At 37.3% G+C, this 16,671-nt stretch overlaps 1 protein-coding gene across 3 annotated transcripts in view; it reads left to right on the top strand.

Moving 5' to 3' along the window:
* Nucleotides 1-14,209, top strand: part of RSF1 (remodeling and spacing factor 1) — a 143,628-nt gene extending 129,419 nt beyond the window's left edge. For all 3 annotated transcript variants that reach the window (XM_046685220.1, XM_046685219.1, XM_046685221.1), the window contains 4 exons: nucleotides 1,092-1,299; nucleotides 3,129-3,349; nucleotides 5,636-5,824; nucleotides 8,239-14,209. In XM_046685220.1, coding sequence (XP_046541176.1) covers nucleotides 1,092-1,299; nucleotides 3,129-3,349; nucleotides 5,636-5,824; nucleotides 8,239-8,807 — 1,187 coding nt within the window. In that variant the 3' untranslated portion in view covers nucleotides 8,808-14,209. The remainder of the gene's footprint in view (nucleotides 1-1,091; nucleotides 1,300-3,128; nucleotides 3,350-5,635; nucleotides 5,825-8,238) is intronic.
* Nucleotides 14,210-16,671: the final 2,462 nt, after the last annotated feature.

The following is a 16,671-nucleotide window of genomic DNA, read 5'->3' as shown; positions in this document are numbered from 1 at the left end:
TTTTAGATCACTACTGCTACAAAGTCTCAAAAATTATGGGTAATCAGAATCTAAATGATTGCTTTAAATTAACCTTTTAAAAATCAGTTTATTAATTTCATAGTCTTTAATAGTTGACATTAAAGTGGAAGAATTTGAAGGTAATTAAAGAGCTATATAGTGAATTACCAGTGTGCCAGTAAGGAGCATTGTGGTTTCCATTTAGTTATGAAAACTCTGGAAAGGATTAATAATAAGTAGGCTGTTTGTAGTGGAACTGAAAAAGTCACTAGCTTTTCCAGAGATGTGTGCCTTATTTACATCTTTGCTGCTGAATTCTCACTTTTTCTGTCCTATAAACTCAGTTTGTTTTTTTTAAATGGATTGACCTCTTTCTAAAGCCATGTCTAAAAGACAACTTTCAAGAAGAGATTCTTGAGTGACTGCTAATAGGTATGAGGTTTCTTTTTGGGGTGATGAAAATTTTCTGGAGTTAGTGGTGATGGTTGCACAACTTTGTGACTATACTAAAAACTCTGAGTTATACACTATAAAAGGGTGAATAGGGGCCTGTCCGGTGGCACAGCGGTTAAGTTCACACGTTCCGCTTGGGTGGCCCAGGGTTCGCCGGTTCGGATCCCGGGTGTGGACATGGCACCACCTGGTAAGCCATGCTATGGCAGGCGTCCCACATATAAAAAGTAGAGGAAGATGGGCACAGATGTTAGCTCAGGGCCAGTCTTCCTCAGCAAAAAGAGGAAGACTGGCAGTAGTTAGCTGAGGGCTAATCTTCCTCAAAAAAAAAAAAACCTAAATAAAAGGGTGAATATTATGGTATGTGAATTATATCAAAAAACTTTTTATAAGTTCTCTACATGGTGAACTTCTATTTAGGACAGATGAATGCAGAAACTCTTGATGAGAACGCTGTCAGCAGAAGTTGTGAAAATACCGCATGTTGGTAGGAAGAAAATAAAGAAATCAAATGAAGAGCTGTTAAGCACGAATAAGACTAGTCTTTAGATATTAAAGAAAAGCTTTTAATAAACGTACAGTTGTCTCTCTCTCTTCTTCCCTCCCTCTCTTCCCCTCACCTCCTGCCCTGAACTCAGGAGTTGGCCGAGGAAAAGATATCTCCACCATCACAGGTCACCGTGGGAAAGACATCTCTACTATTTTGGATGAAGAAAGAAAAGAAAATAAACGACCCCAAAGGGCAGCTGCTGCTCGCCGGAAGAAACGCCGGCGACTAAATGATCTGGACAGTGACAGCAACCTGGATGAAGAAGAGAGTGAGGATGAATTCAAGATCAGTGATGGGTGCGTAGTCTGCAGTAGACCCCATTCCCTCTATACAGGCTTAAGTACGGCTAGCAGAGAAGCACGGCCATGCTGTCATGGGGCTTTTATTCTTCATGCACGTAGACAACCTCTTTTTATTTTCAGGATATTTAAATCAGATTCAAGAATACTGATCTTAGGGTTTTTGTTTTTAGATTAAAACAAAGTAGGTTTATGGTTGTTTGTATTTAAATTTCATTAACTACAGTCGAGCATTCATTTGCTGTGTATCTCTGTGCCACTTTCTGCCACCACGTCCATGAGCAGTTCTCAGGCCCATGTGAGAAATTGACAAGTAAAAGTAATTAGATACTATTCTCTGGCGACCCATAGAGGTTGGGGTTGAGGCAAGTAATCCAGTATGGAAGATCAGGAAAGGCTGTCGTGCAGAGCAGGTATTGAAACAATACCTCAGAGTTTCTCCTTTCAGATTGTTAGTGGAAAAAACAAGCGTATGAACCACAAAAAGGTCATTCTGCATGATTGCTACTAAAATATAGGCAAAGCATAAGTTAGAGTACAGAAGAGAGTCAGATCAGTCCAGGGATGTCAAGGAAAGTCTCAGAATAGAAATAAATCTTGAGGGCCCGGCCCCGTGGCCGAGTGGTTAAGTCTGTGCGCTCCACTGCGGCGGCCCAGGGTTTTTGCCAGTTTGGATCCTGGGCGCGGACATGGCACTGCTCGTCAGGCCATGTTGAGGCGGCATCCGACATGCCACAACTAGAAGGACCTACAACTAAAATATACAACTATGTACTGGGGGGGGATTTAGGGAGGAAAAAAAGCAAAAAAATAAAAAGAAAAAGAAGAAGATTGGAAACAGTTGTTAGCTCAGGTGCCAATCTTTTAAAAAAGAAAAGAAAGAAATCTTGATCTGAAATTTGAAGAATGAGTAATATGGCAGATCGATGAGTTTGGGATTAGAAGCAGAATAAGAATTAGAAGCAGAATTAGAAGATTTCTCTAAGCAGAGAAATCACATGTCAAAGCCAGCAAGGTATGAAAGGTCATGGAATATTTAGGAAACTCCTGGTGTATTAGGATTGCAAGAATATGGGGAAGAAGTAGAGAATGCCCTGCAGGAGATATGGCCAAGAGATAAAAAGGAACCAGAGGATGCAGTGTTTTGTTTGACATACATAGGAATTTGGACTCTGTCCTGAAGATGATGAAAACCCATTGAAGAGTTCTAAACAGCGGACTAGTAAGAAGTTTTTTGTTTCAGGGAGATTTCCATCCTGGCATTCATGTGGAGGATATTGAGGGAGAAATGAGTCTAGAGATGAGAGAGACTATTTGGGGAAAAGCTGTAGTAGTTTAGGGTAAGAGATGAGAGCCTGAACAGAGAAGAGGGTCAGGTTTGAGATATTTAAGAAGTAGACTCAGGAGGAATTAGTAGTTGATTAGATGTGAGAAATGAAAAGGGAGAACTTAGGATAAACACTGGATGGGTGATGGTACCCAATACCAGGCTATGGAACAGAAGAGAGGAGTAGGTTAGGAAATAATTAGTTTGCTTTCGGACATGTTGAATTGAAGGTACAAGGAGGCCATCCCAAGAGAGGAAAGCAATTTATGTACAAAAATCAGCATTGTTTCATCTTAATCACTCCTCCTAAGAAGAGGATAAGTGGCAAAACATTTCTTCATTTTATAAACAGGGAAATTGATAACAATTATCCAGATATTTTACAGTAAACATCACTTAGTGATTCGCTGGACTCGTTAGAATTTGAACTCAGAACTCTCAAAAATGGCTTCCTGATTTTAAGTGTACCATCATGATTCATCTGGTTTCTCTTGAACAGATCTCAAGATGAGTTTGTTGTATCTGATGAAAACCCAGATGAAAGTGAAGAAGACCCACCATCTAACGATGACAGTGACACTGATTTCTGTAGCCGAAGACTGAGGCGACATCCCTCCCGGCCAATGAGGCAAAGCAGGCGTTTGCGGAGAAAGACCCCAAAGAAAAAGTACTCCGATGATGATGAAGAGGAGGAGTCTGAGGACAATAGTAGAGATTCTGGTAAAAATAATTTGCATCCACATCACACTAACTCAGTAAATTCTTATGACTTCTGGAGTTGATTTCTTAAAATAAAATTCCATTCGATTGTAATATAAGCTTTTTGGTGAAACTTTGAGTTCTATTCCTATGACTCACTTGTAACTCATCTTTTCACAGACAGCATATCTAAGAAAATAGAAGCACATAGATGGGTTAACTTCATACCAAATTCATTTAGGATTGTGATGCATGTTTTGGTGCCAGTCGTTTCCATGCCTAGACTTTATCTTCATAGGGTTTCTTGGGAATCATTCTCGGTAAGCTGAGAACAGTTTTCTCAGATGTCTAGCTATTGAAGAGAGAAGGATCACCAGTTATCTCTAACATTAAGATCATGATCAGTGATTCATTCGTTTTTATAAATTAGCAGTGGTTGAAGTTCTTGTAGCTTATGCTTATCCCTATTAACTGAATAAATAGTGAGGGGCACAGCAGCTAAAAGAACAGATATGAATGCTTTATGGACTTGGCAGATAGATAGCTGTCATCTTACTGAGGAAGTGCCACAGACAGAAGTATTATATCCCTGATTCTGGACAGACTTCTGCAAATTTTTTTTTTTACAGATTTTATTTTTTCCTTTTTCTCCCCAAAGCCCCCCAGTACATAGTTGTATATTATTAGTTGTGGGTCCTTCTAGTTGTGGCATGTGGGATGCCGCCTTAGCATGGCCTGATGAGCAGTGCCATGTCTGCGCCCAGGATCTGAACCAGCGAAACCCTGGGCGGCTGAAGTGGAACGTGCAAACTTAACCACTTGGCCACAGGGCTGGCCCCCTCTGCAGTTTTTTGTTTTGACTTTTTTCCTATACCTTCTGAGTAAGGAGAAACATCATGCCCCTTGATCAGTGATTATTTCCTCAGAACAAGGACAGTTTCCTGTTCCTTGTCCATAATCACAGTACAATTATCCAAATCAGAAATTTTAACATATCTAGTCAACAGTATACATTCAGATTTTATCAGGTGTCCCAATATTGTCCTTTGTATCAATTTTTTTTCCTAGTTCAAGATCCAATCCAGAATTACACATTGCATTTATTCATATCTCCTTAGTCTCCTTTAATCTGGAGTTTTCCTCAAATTTTGTCTTTATTGACCTTGACATTTTTGAAGAATACACACTGGTTATTTTATAAAATGTTCCTCAATTTGGATTTTTCTGTTTGCTTGTGATTAGATTCAAGTTATACATTTTTGTCAGAAATATCACAGTATCCTCCAGATCTCTTTATTTCATTATTTTTCCCTTTGTAAATAGTAAGTAATTTATAGGAAGATATTTTGAGACTGTGTAAATAGGCTCTTCCTTCTTAGATGTTTCACCCAGTAGTTTTAGCATTCATGATGATTTTCTAACTCCATCATTCCTTTTATATTTATTACTTGGTGTTCTGTAAAGAAGAGCTTTCCCTTCTCCCTCATATATTTATTTCTTTATATTAGTATATACTTGTGGCTTCTTATTTTAGTCAGTGGATACAGTATGTTTCCATCGCTATTTAGGCTCAGTTTTTCCCAGATTTGGCCAGTGGGGACTCCTTCAAACTATCTAGCCATTTTGAAATGTTTGAAATCCATTAGAGAAGAAGGCTGGATGTGATAATTCAGTGGAATTTGTTAGCACTCCTAAAAAACTGCACCGACACAATGCCATAGTCTGATTCTGGTTTATTGATCAGAGATGGTAAGAACAGTGCTATTTAGCTATGCATTGAGAGTTTAACTATCCCTGTGTGATAAATTTAGCAGATTTTAATTCCATATGGGAAAAAGCCAAAAATATAACTCAGATTCCTTATTTCTTTGAAATAGGCGCATCATTTTTCTGTGGTTAGGGAGTTTAACCTCTGCAGTACATTGTAAAGTTATGGTTGTAGCTGTACATCTGCACACATAAGAACAGCAAATTGTCGTGAGGCAGAATAGTAGCTATCCACCAAGAAGAGCAGGTGTGGCAGCCGACTGGGTAGCTCTAGGTTGAATAAGAGGATTATAGAAAACATCTTTTAGTCTTGAGGATTGTCTGCTAATACTATACATTTGTGAGGTTTGTCAGTAAAGACCCCCACAGATTTACTCTTACTTTTGATAAGAAAATAAGAGACTTAAAAAAGTTACCATTCATTTAAAAATTGTTATGACTGAACTCTCCTCAGTAGCTTTACATTTTTATAACCTAACTGCATTTCTATTTAATAGACTTAAATTTTGTATTTGACTTCATTTTAAATGTTTTTTACAGAAAGTGATTTTAGCGATGATTTTAGTGATGATTTTGTAGAAACTCGGCGAAGGCGGTCAAGGAGGAACCAGAAAAGACAAATTAACTACAAAGAAGATTCAGAAAGTGATGGTTCACAGAAGAGCTTACGACGTGGTAAAGAAATCAGACGAGTTCACAAACGTAGGCTTTCCAGCTCAGAGAGTGAAGGTAAGGAATAGATCTCTCGTTTATGGAAATTTGGACAAGGCAGAAATAGAAGATATAAAGTGAACTCAGGATTATAATTCTGTACCATTTCTTGGACAGAGTATTCTTAGATAGTATAACCAGTAATATCTTTGAGGCAAAACCCATTATTTTATGCCTGGTCACTATTTGTAGTTTAAATAAATGATACTTGATAAGGTACTAATTTATAAGTTCTCCATTGTAATAATTAAATTCTTCATTGAAACTGGAAGAGTCTCAGAAAGTCGTGATCTGAGCAAGATTTCTTCCACTCCCTTATTATTCGTGGCCCTCATTTTGAAATAACCTCCTATACCATGAATAGCTGAACAGTTCCTGACCAAGGTGCCTACTGTCTGTTTCCACCTTGACTGTGAACTTCAGTTGGTAACTGTTTTATTTCTTAATACCTTTAGCTTTGCCCCATACCAGAAGTGCAGGAAGAGCTCTAAAATATGAATTTGTGATATCCATTTAGTCTTTGTAGTTATTCCAGAGTTCTTTCCAAGTTCATTTCAAATGACTCTGACCCTCACATTCCCCCTTTCTTTTTTATATATTTAATTCTCCTTTGTTATGATCTGTTTGCTTTAATAGATCCTTGTCAGTTAAGTTTGAGCCCAAGCCAGGAAAGAAGGGGAAAAAAATGTTTGGATATGAGAGGCTAAAGAAGAGAGGTGAACATCTGTTTGAGTGTGGATTTATCTTCATGTGTCATTAAAGACAAACAAATTCATAAAATTCAGAATTCTCAAAATTAAAAACAAATACTTGTTGAACTAGTCACTATCCTAGGCAGTGAGAATAGAAAAGTGAACAAAATAGCCAAAAAACATGTAACTCCTTCATGTAAATCTTATTTTAGTTGAGGGGAGAGAGGTAATAAACAAGATAAATAAGTGGAGATAAATGCTGTGGGGAAAAATAAAGGAGAAGGGAGGGCTGGGAGAGTAGCTGGAATTTCAGATAGGACTAGAGGAAGGTCTCACTAAGAAGACAGCTTCTGAGTAAAGACCTGAAAGAAAAGCTGGGTGTGTATCATGCTGTTATCTAAAAGAAGAGTGATACGGGCAGATGGAACAACAGATGGGAAGGCCTTGAGTCAAGTTTGTGCCTAGCATGTTCAGGGAACAGAATTGAGGCCAGAAGGGTCGGAGGAGAGTGAGTGAGGGGAAGAAGAGCAGAGATGAAGCAGAGAGATCAGCAGGGGCCACATCAGGTAGAGCAGTAGTCAGCGAACTACAGCCTACCTGTTTGTGTAAATAAAGATTTTCTAAATCAAGTATTACTGGAACACAGCCATGTCCATTTTTTTCACATTAATTTAAATTTAAAATAGCCTGATGTGATGCGTGACTACTATATTGGCTATGCAGCAGGCCACTGTATAGACTTTGGATTTTATTCTATGTGAGATGAGAAATAATTGGAGGACTATGATCTAACTTATGTTTTAATTTCCTGTGGTAGCTGAGGTATGAATAAATTGACGGGGACAAGGACAGAATCTAGGAGTGTTGAGAAGCAATTGAAATAGGCTAGTTGAAAGATGATGTGGGTAAGATTAGGGCAATTGCAGTAAAGGGGTGAAAAGCAGTCAACTTATGGATGTATTTTGAAGGAAGACCCAAAGGATTTATTATTGGGTTAGATGGGAGAAAGAAAGGAATCAAGGATGACTAAGCAATTGGAAGAATAGAGTTCCCAATAACTAAGACGGTGGAGACCAGAACCAGCGCAGTTTGAGGTGGAATTCTAGGAGCTCAGTTCTGGACATATTTGGTTTGAGATCCTCTTTAGAAGTCCAAGCGTATATGTTGAGTAGGCAGTTTAATACATGAGTCTGGAATTTAGAGGTTGTCTAAAACAACTATGAGAGTCATCAGCATAGCATATAGATGGTATGCAAAGTCATGAGACTAGGCGAGATCCCCTAGAAGTAAGTATAGACAAGGAAGAGAAGACAACATTTGAAGACATTTAATAACATGGGATGGAGAGCTCAGTGTTTCAGATGTCCGGCTTTGGGTGCTCAGTTCTCATCTTTCCTTATCAGTGTGTTTACATGATTAATTTGAGGGCTAGTGAGAAGGGGTTTCTTAGTTTCTGACCAACCTATATGTTCATTTAATTTAAGGATCATCAGATTTCTTCTCCAAGAAATCCAGTTCTGCTCTTTCCTAAATTATAGGTAAAAGTACACTATGAATCATATTGGACATTATTATGGGACTGAGAAGAGAGAGAAATCAGGCCAATTATTGAAGGGAAATATTTATCTACAAGCAAGTCTGAAAGCAGGGTGTGGGGGTGAATAGGGGTAGAAAAGGGGAATTACTGAAATCTGTTTATGGTTACCTATGCCAATGGCTTAAATATGCTGTTTATTCTAGAGAGCTATATGTCCAAGAACTCTGAAGATGATGAGCTAGCAAAAGAATCAAAGCGGTCAGTTCGAAAGCGGGGTCGAAGCACAGATGAGTATTCAGAAGCAGATGAGGAGGAGGAAGAGGAAGGCAAACCATCCAGAAAACGGCTACACCGGATCGAGACAGACGAGGAAAGTTGTGACAATGCTCATGGAGATGCAGATCAGCCTGCCCATGACAGCCACCCGAGGGTCCTGCCCTCAGAACAAGAGAGCACCAAGAAGCCCTATCGGATAGACAGTGATGAAGAAGAGGACTTTGAAAATGTTGGCAAGGTGGGCATCCCATTGGACTATAGCTTAGTAGACTTACCTTCCACCAATGGACAGAGTCCTGGCAAAGCCATTGAGAACTTGATTGGCAAGACAACTGAGAAGCCTCAGACCCCCAAGGACAACAGTACAGCCAGTGCAAGCCTGGCCCCCAATGGGACAAGTGGTGGGCAGGAGGCAGGGGCACCAGAAGAGGAGGAAGATGAGCTTTTGAGAGTGACTGACCTTGTTGATTATGTCTGTAACAGTGAACAGTTATAAGACTTTTTTTCCATTTTTGTGCTAATTTATTCCACGGTAGCTCTCACACCAGCGGGCCAGTTATTAAAAGCTGTTTTATTTTTCCTAGAAAACTCCACTACAGAATGACTTTTTAGAAGAAAAATTTCAACAAACCCTGAAGTCTTTCTGTGAAGTGACCAGTTTTGAACTTTGAAGATAAATAATTGCTGTAAATTCCTTTTGATTTTTTTTTCCAAGTTCATGGTCCTTGGTAATTTCATTCATGGAAAAAAAATCTTATTATAATAACAACAAAGATTTGTATATTTTTGACTTTATATTTCCTGAGCTCTCCTGACTTTGTGAAAAAGGGTGGATAAGAATGCATTCCGACTCTGAGGGCCCAAAACAGAATTAGGGGTGGGAGAAAGCACTTGTGCTTTAGCTTTTTCATATTAAATATATATTATATTTAAACATTCATGGCATAGATGATGATTAACAGACTGTTTAAAAGTTCAAGTCTGTATTGTTACTGTTTGAGAACTGTAGATAACATCATACCTAAGTCATTTAGTAACAGCTTTCATGAAATCAACTTGTTTACTATTGGAGATCACCACACTTAATAAAGAAGAGACCGAGAAAGTACCATCATAAAAAACTCTAACTTAAGTTTCTGTTATAGCGGAGTTTCTTGTTTAAAAAAAAAAAAATCATCTGAAAAGCATTTGTACAGTAAAATGTATAGTGAAGCTTTGACAACCAGATTGTGCTAGCAACAAGTTTTTTCAAACAGCTTTATGCAGTGGTGATGAGGTGGCCTCTGACACACCATCATGGAGAGTTATTAGGGACATGAGCGTGGTCTTTCTTAAGGCCCAGGTGGACTGTAAACTTTGCAGATTGTGTAACTTGTCTTCTGGCCACTTAATATTTAAATATCTGAAATATCATTTTGAAAGAAATACATCTATACATAACTTACATGAAGAGATGCTAAGCTGACAGTGGTATTTTAGCACATTTGAAGAAGGGGAAAGGATTTTCAGGTGAATTTTAACTGGTCTATTCTTGCCCTTAGTATCTACTTCAAATTGAAGTCTACAAACAAAGCAGTTCCTTTGGGAGGTTTTTAGTTGAGTTTTAGCATGTGTGTGTGTATATATGTGTGTGTATGTGTGTGTGTTGGAATTTCCTATCTGCCTGGATATATTAGCAGGGTTTGAATGTAGTTTTGGCCTTTGGCCATTAGACTTCTATTAAAATTCATTAATAGTCACACAACCAACAAAGAGTTGATTGAGATCCGCCAGTGTGCTTAATAGGCATGACATCCATTTCAAACATCTCAACACTTTAAAGAAAGATACCCTTTGTTTCAAGAAAAAGGGGTTTGTAACTAACTAAATATCTAACATGTAATTGACACTAAAATATGAACTTTATCTTACTTAGTTTCTGTTACAGCTGTAAAATTTCAGGCAGAGCCATAAATAACATTGTACAAAGTGTAGCACTTGTGATTAAACGTTGCCTGTCAAATTCTGAAACCTTCAGCCATTACTTCTGTGAATACTTTTGCCCTGGGATTCGGGTTTTTCTGTTCCAGTGTTGTGTCTGTTGCCGGCAATGGACACACCATATCTGCTGCTGGCCCAAGGAACTTCATTAATTTTTCTTTCCAAATTAAGCATTATATATGCTAGTCAGTGTATAGGAAAGCACTTCTCTTTTTTATTATTAAAAAGCTGGCATTAGACTTGCATTATAAATACCTCTCTAGAAACTTTATACTCCTTCTTTTCCTTCCTCAATGGGTGTTGCCCTTAAATCTTATCTTTTGGCCTTGAAAGTTTATAGCTGTTGTTTTCCGTTGTTGGTTCTTTTGTTTTGTTCACTTTAGTTCTGTAGTACCTGCGCATTAATATTTTTGCTTTGGTTCTAGCAATGTATATGTATCTGTATAAAAAATAAAATAATGAAAGCAGCCTAAAACTAGGATGCACCAATAGCATGTGGTTCCAAGCAAGTTGTGATTTTTATTTGGAGACAATGCTCCACTGGAAGGGAGGGAAGGGCTTACATTCACAGACAGTAGAGCAGGGCTGTGTAAGGAGCCACATTCACTTACCAAGCCTCCTTTCTAGCTAAGTTTGTTCCATTTATTGAAAGTCAGTTAAGAATGTTAGCCTTTTTAACTATCTAAAACAGGTAATAGAAGGATTCCTACTAGTGCAAGGTAAGTAGTTAGAATGTGCAGGTGGCCTCTCCTGCCCCCAATCTCCCTCTACCATTTTAGTCCTGCAGCTGGATAAAGCCACTACCGGGTAGAAACTCCCATGTACCCTGTCTCTACCTCTCGACACACCGGCTCCTGCTTCCACCTGTTAGTTCTGCTCTTCAGTTAAGCAAGTGATAAGAAGTATTAAATGGGTATTTATTTTACGATGCCTAATGTGAAATAAGGAGTTTTTTTTACCCTTCTGCCACAGAGAGCAAAGGTAATCTTTTCCCTAGCAAAGCCTGAGTATTCCATTTAGCAAACCTCCCACTAACGTGGGCTTTGATACCACTTTTGCTGCCTGTTATTTACCAAACTTGAATTAAGTGTTTGTGAACTTTAAAGTGAGTGTATCCCTTCTAACCTTACATTCTGATTAAACCAATTAATTATGTTTCATCTAGAAAGAGCGCAGTCCTAGCAGCTGATACCTACAAATTATTGTCACGCAGATTAATTATGGGTGATTAAATGTTGAACAGTGCAAAGAAGATTCTGCTGCTTGGTGTTTAGATTCAATCCCTCAATGAGTCTGTATTCACTGAAATGTTAACTCTGAACATGCTTTGAAGAAGTTAAAAAAAAATACAGGAAATTTAGGAAGAAGTAAACGTTCTGTGTCCAAAGAGATAATTAAGACATTAGGAAATGGACAGAGTATAGGAAAGCAGCAATTCATCTAGAGTTTAGAACATCTTGGGTCCTTATTAGAGTTTTAACCATGGATTTAAGTTCACGACAGCTGCTATATAATAAAGCCCTTTAATACTTTAAACCCCTTTTTTGAAATACAAGTTGGACTCCTATTATCAGACTCTGCAGTCTAGCAAACATATTAAGGGGAGATGTAGTTTAGTACTCAGAATATTTAGTTTGCAATTTCTGTAAAGCTTTGAAAAGTAGTCAAATTTTCATAAAGCAGAAGCTTTGAATTAAAATATGTGAAAAGAACTCAGACTGAAAATAGATGTTTTGGTTTTGTAGACTTGCGCTGATGACATAGTGTTTAATGTAAAACATTTTCCATTGTTGGCACATTACTAGAGAATGATGGTGGAGAGATTTTCAAGCATATACCTAATATATTGACATTGAGTTTCCTTGACACATCCTTTTCCAGTTGGTCAAGGTTGCAAACTCAGAGAATAAAGAGGAGTTTCATTTAGAATAAATTCATGTCTACTCATAATCTTTTTTTAAAATGTGACCTGCCAAAGAACCAAGGACTTCAAATGCTGAAGAAGTTGTTGGAAAAAAAGATTTTTAAACAAATTAATTTTAGAAGGACATTACAAACTTCAGTTTTCAATTTGGTTGATAGAAGCCATCCTGTAATATGTATTTGAGCAAAGTAACATATATTAAGAAAAATTTAGACGTTTACTTATCATTTAGAGTTGAAGTGATGGGAAATGTTAGCTGTTTTTAAGTGGGATTGATGGAATTTCCTTTGTCACAAGGAATGCCTTTTTTAGCTTATGTTTGTGGGGATAAGAGGTGTAAACCATGTGTTAGTTTGTTCTACCATATAACTGAAAGGAACCTAATGAATCTACACGTTTAGTATTCAGAAAAAGTTGTGAACTCTGCCCTTCACGAACATAGTGGAACAAGTCCATGATTCATGGCGTTGCCTCACAGCTATAGAACGAGTGTTCAAAGACCCAGGTCTTTTTTTTAAATGGAATGAACACATAAAGGTGTGTGTGTGTGTGTATATATAAGTTAATATGTATATACATACTTTAGATGCTAGAAGAAATAAATGAATCCTTTGAAATCATTAATTGACATTATAAAAAGAAAGGGTAAAAAATTGTAACTGATAAGAAATTATGAACATTGTTTAATTACAGAAAGTCCAGAGAGAGAGAGTGAAGTTCCTCTTCTTGATTTGACATTCTAAAAATATATTACTGGTTCTCCAAGAAGAGAGAATGCCAAGACTGCATTATCTGCTGTAATCTGCCTAGTCCTCTGCTTCATATCTGTTACTAAACTTTCTTAGAATAAAATCCATTCCTACTTTATCCACCATTCCCTGTACCTGTAAACCTACCTTGGAAGTGGCAAGCTGACTGCTGATTTTCTTCATTATTTTTATACCAATCTTGAAAGACAAGGCCCTTTGCTGTCAGTGTATTTAAACTGGGTTCTTGTGTTATGTGTACACTTAATAATTGTTTTCAAAATATTTCACTCCAGTTTAAATTTCATTTAACATTTTTTCAGTGCCAAGAATTGCTAAGTAACTATGTGACATTTATTGAAGAGAGACTCTCCCCAGCAAGCAAGCAGTCATTTCAAACCGAAACGTAGTGTACTTGGTATATAACCACTTCATATTGTACACTCAACACGTGTTTTATTCATATAAACCCTCTCAGAAATTCCATTAATGGATTTTCTTCCTCATTTTGGTTATGTAAGCTCAATTTTTTAATTTTATTTTATATTTATACCATTTCACTCTGGGAAATGCTGCAAATCCAATTCTGGCACATTATAGTGATTTCGGTTAATGAAGATGTTAGTCTTATTTTAATAACTTTAAGATATGTCTATCCTATGCATAAGTTATATGAGAGGGCATAACAAATTATTAGACAAGTAGAAATGTATTAATTAAGCTCCTTAGACATTTTAAACGAGAAAAACATTTTTAAAGGAACTACATTGGTGTTTTTTGCCAAACCGGTACAAGCTAGAAAATGCACTAAGGACTGAGTGACCTGCCTTGTTCATTTTGCCACTGGATGATGTAAGTTAAGAATGGAGTTGTTAACCCTAACTATATATTTTCTTGACTTTCATCAGTTTCTAAAGAAATCTAAGCTAAGTGTTTGGGGTTTTGTTTGACCTGTATTGATTGAGTTCTGGTCATAGCCAGGGGCTGCATGTCATGCACATGGATGGCCAGAACACAGTCATTGGGAAACTTAATGGCTCAAGACCTTCTGAATCGTTTAACTTATTTTGTATGTTGCAAAAAAAAAAGTTTATTTTGCTTGAGAGTCACATTTTTTATAACTGTACAGCTTTTAAGGGATGGGAGGTGGAAAAATACCCTAAAATAGGATGTTAGATTTTTACAATTGTGTTTATGCTAGAACATCTACAGGTGCATTACGTAATTAAACCTAAAATTGTTAAAAAATTTGTGCCATGGTCTTTTTCATTCTCCTGCCGTTTAGCAGAGTTGGTGCATGTGAATACTGCTATATGGACAAGCCTTTAAATTAGGCTAAAACCCTTGTCTCCAAAGCTTTAAGATCATTGCATGAAAATTTTACACACACGTACACGTACACACACATGCGTACACAGTACATATACACACAGATCTAGTTTATGTTAGTGGAAATGGGTTTTCAACTTCAGAACAGCGATAATAGCCCAAATCTGGCAGTTAACAGCATATTCTTACAGTGCGTGATTTTTGTGATGCCTAACTGGGGTATTCTCAATGTTGGTCTGGTGTTTTGTCCTCTTATCAAAGTAGCTTCTTGATAATGGTATCTGAATTGTAGCTTGCCCAAACCTGCCAGGAGGTTTTGTAGACACCTCGAAAGGAAGTGTCCTGTGCTGGGATGGGGGGATGGGATGGGGCGGGCCTTGGTTTCTTTTCAATCTGTAAAAGGAGGAAAAACTTAAATTGCTTGACTTGGTTCTTGTTATACTGTAGACTTAATTCCACAGGAATATTTGTCACTGGAAGCATGGCAGGAAGAGATATCAGATTCCAATTCCAATTCCAATACCCTCCTTATTTGATAAAAAGTATTTTGAAGTCTTGTAGAGCTGCCAATTCTAGCAGTCTTCTACATGGCAGATTTTACCATGTTATACTAAGACGCCTTTGCTTAAATACCAGTACTTTTTGCCGTCTGATAATTTTACCATCCTAATTTCTCACCTTTGTAGCATAAGTGTATTCTTGTAAAGAATTAAATTCATCTAACTGTGTCATAATTTCTATCTAAGCTACCTTTATCTATTGTCAGCTAATGTGAGATGTCAGTTTCTTTGCTATCCTCATTGGTTTAGAGGTGAAGCCTGAGAATCATGAATTTCCAGGTGGAGAATACAAATTCCAGATAAGAATTTATAAATGGTATATATTAGATTTTCATTTTGATTTTAAAGTAATAGTAGCTGGGATACAGGGAGTGTTTGATCAGAATGCCTCTTGGATTTTCAGACGTGCTTATATGAAATGCTTTATTTTCCTATGCATAAAAAAAAATTATTCCTGGAATAGATTCTCAGAATGCTTTATTTTATTTCTAGGAGATGAGAGCTAAAGCAGAAGCTCTGAGATTAGCATAAAGCTGTTAAGGTAATCAGGAACATGCTGTTAGTCAAATAGGGGAAGCTGGAGTGCTCTCTGCCACATATAACATACTGCATGTCGTGGGTGCGGGGGAGGGGGGAGACTTGAAAACTGGAAATGTGATTCTGATATGCACAAAGTAAATTTTGTGCACAGAATATATGGGAATTCCTGGTAGCTTAAAGCTTCGGGGATTAACTGCAGTGTATGAACACCTAGTGTGTTAGAATTGCAATGCATAGTTGTTTAAATATAATATTCCTTGTAAGTGACAACCAAAATATGTTGTGGCTGGTGCCAATATTTTTGTTAATGAAATGTTCAATGTCTCACTACAGTCTGATCAGCACTCTTGGTGTTATAAGCCAGGCCTAAAGCTATTTTATAGCTGTTGGCCTAATTGTGTAACTTTTTCTTTCAAAATGTTTTATTACAATACTTCTGTCATTTCTTTCACTTAATATATGTCAATTGTCATAATAAAAAATTTAAATAATTTGATGTATTTAGCATGATGTGTTTGCAAACTTAGTTTATTTTAAACTTTATGGCACATAGGTAAGAATTTTCTGTGGCAGTGGATGAAGCTTGAAAGTTTTTATCACCCCAGCAATAGATGTTCTGTTACTATCTAGAGATTAAATTTGCAAGTGCATCAACTTCCCCAAAATAATTTTTAAGGCTATTTGCCAAGTTGGCAAATTATAGATATCAGAAATATATTCTTGATTTCTATCTTTAGCCTCTGGAGAACTGACACCTTAAAGACACCTTGGACTTGCTCTGTGTGGCCCTGTGGGAGCACAGAACTAGACCAGGGGGCAGACGCCAACAGGCAAAAGCTTTCCATCAATTCTTTGGAAAAACTTTTTTACAGAGTTTTCTAATAATAACCTTGGGGGTGAATTCTCACCAATAGGGGCTATTTGGGTTTAGGCTGAACTGGCACTTGACAGGAGTATAAGAGATGAACACCTTTGAAAAGGGGTTAGGCCAGATGACTTTAAGGGGCCCTTCCAATCCTGAGTATGATTCTCATCTACAAATGCTGATTTGAGAGATTTTCCTTACTCATGGAATATAGTAAGATTCACAGCAAACTGATTTTCTTTTTTACCAACAATCTAGTGGAGTTCATCACTATTCGCAATTCTGGTTAAAAATATTAACTAGGTAAAGAACTTTTTTCATCAAAATTTCACTTAATGGAGTGGATTCACAAATGACAAGCAACAATGCTTCTCAATGATTGATTTGAAATTTTCACTTAAACAGAATGAGTCAAG

The sequence above is a fragment of the Equus quagga genome, chromosome 14 (assembly GCF_021613505.1).
Source record: "Equus quagga isolate Etosha38 chromosome 14, UCLA_HA_Equagga_1.0, whole genome shotgun sequence".
Lineage (NCBI taxonomy): Eukaryota > Metazoa > Chordata > Mammalia > Perissodactyla > Equidae > Equus > Equus quagga.
Note: the sequence above shows the minus strand (reverse complement) of the source record. Positions and strands in the feature narration are given on the sequence as shown.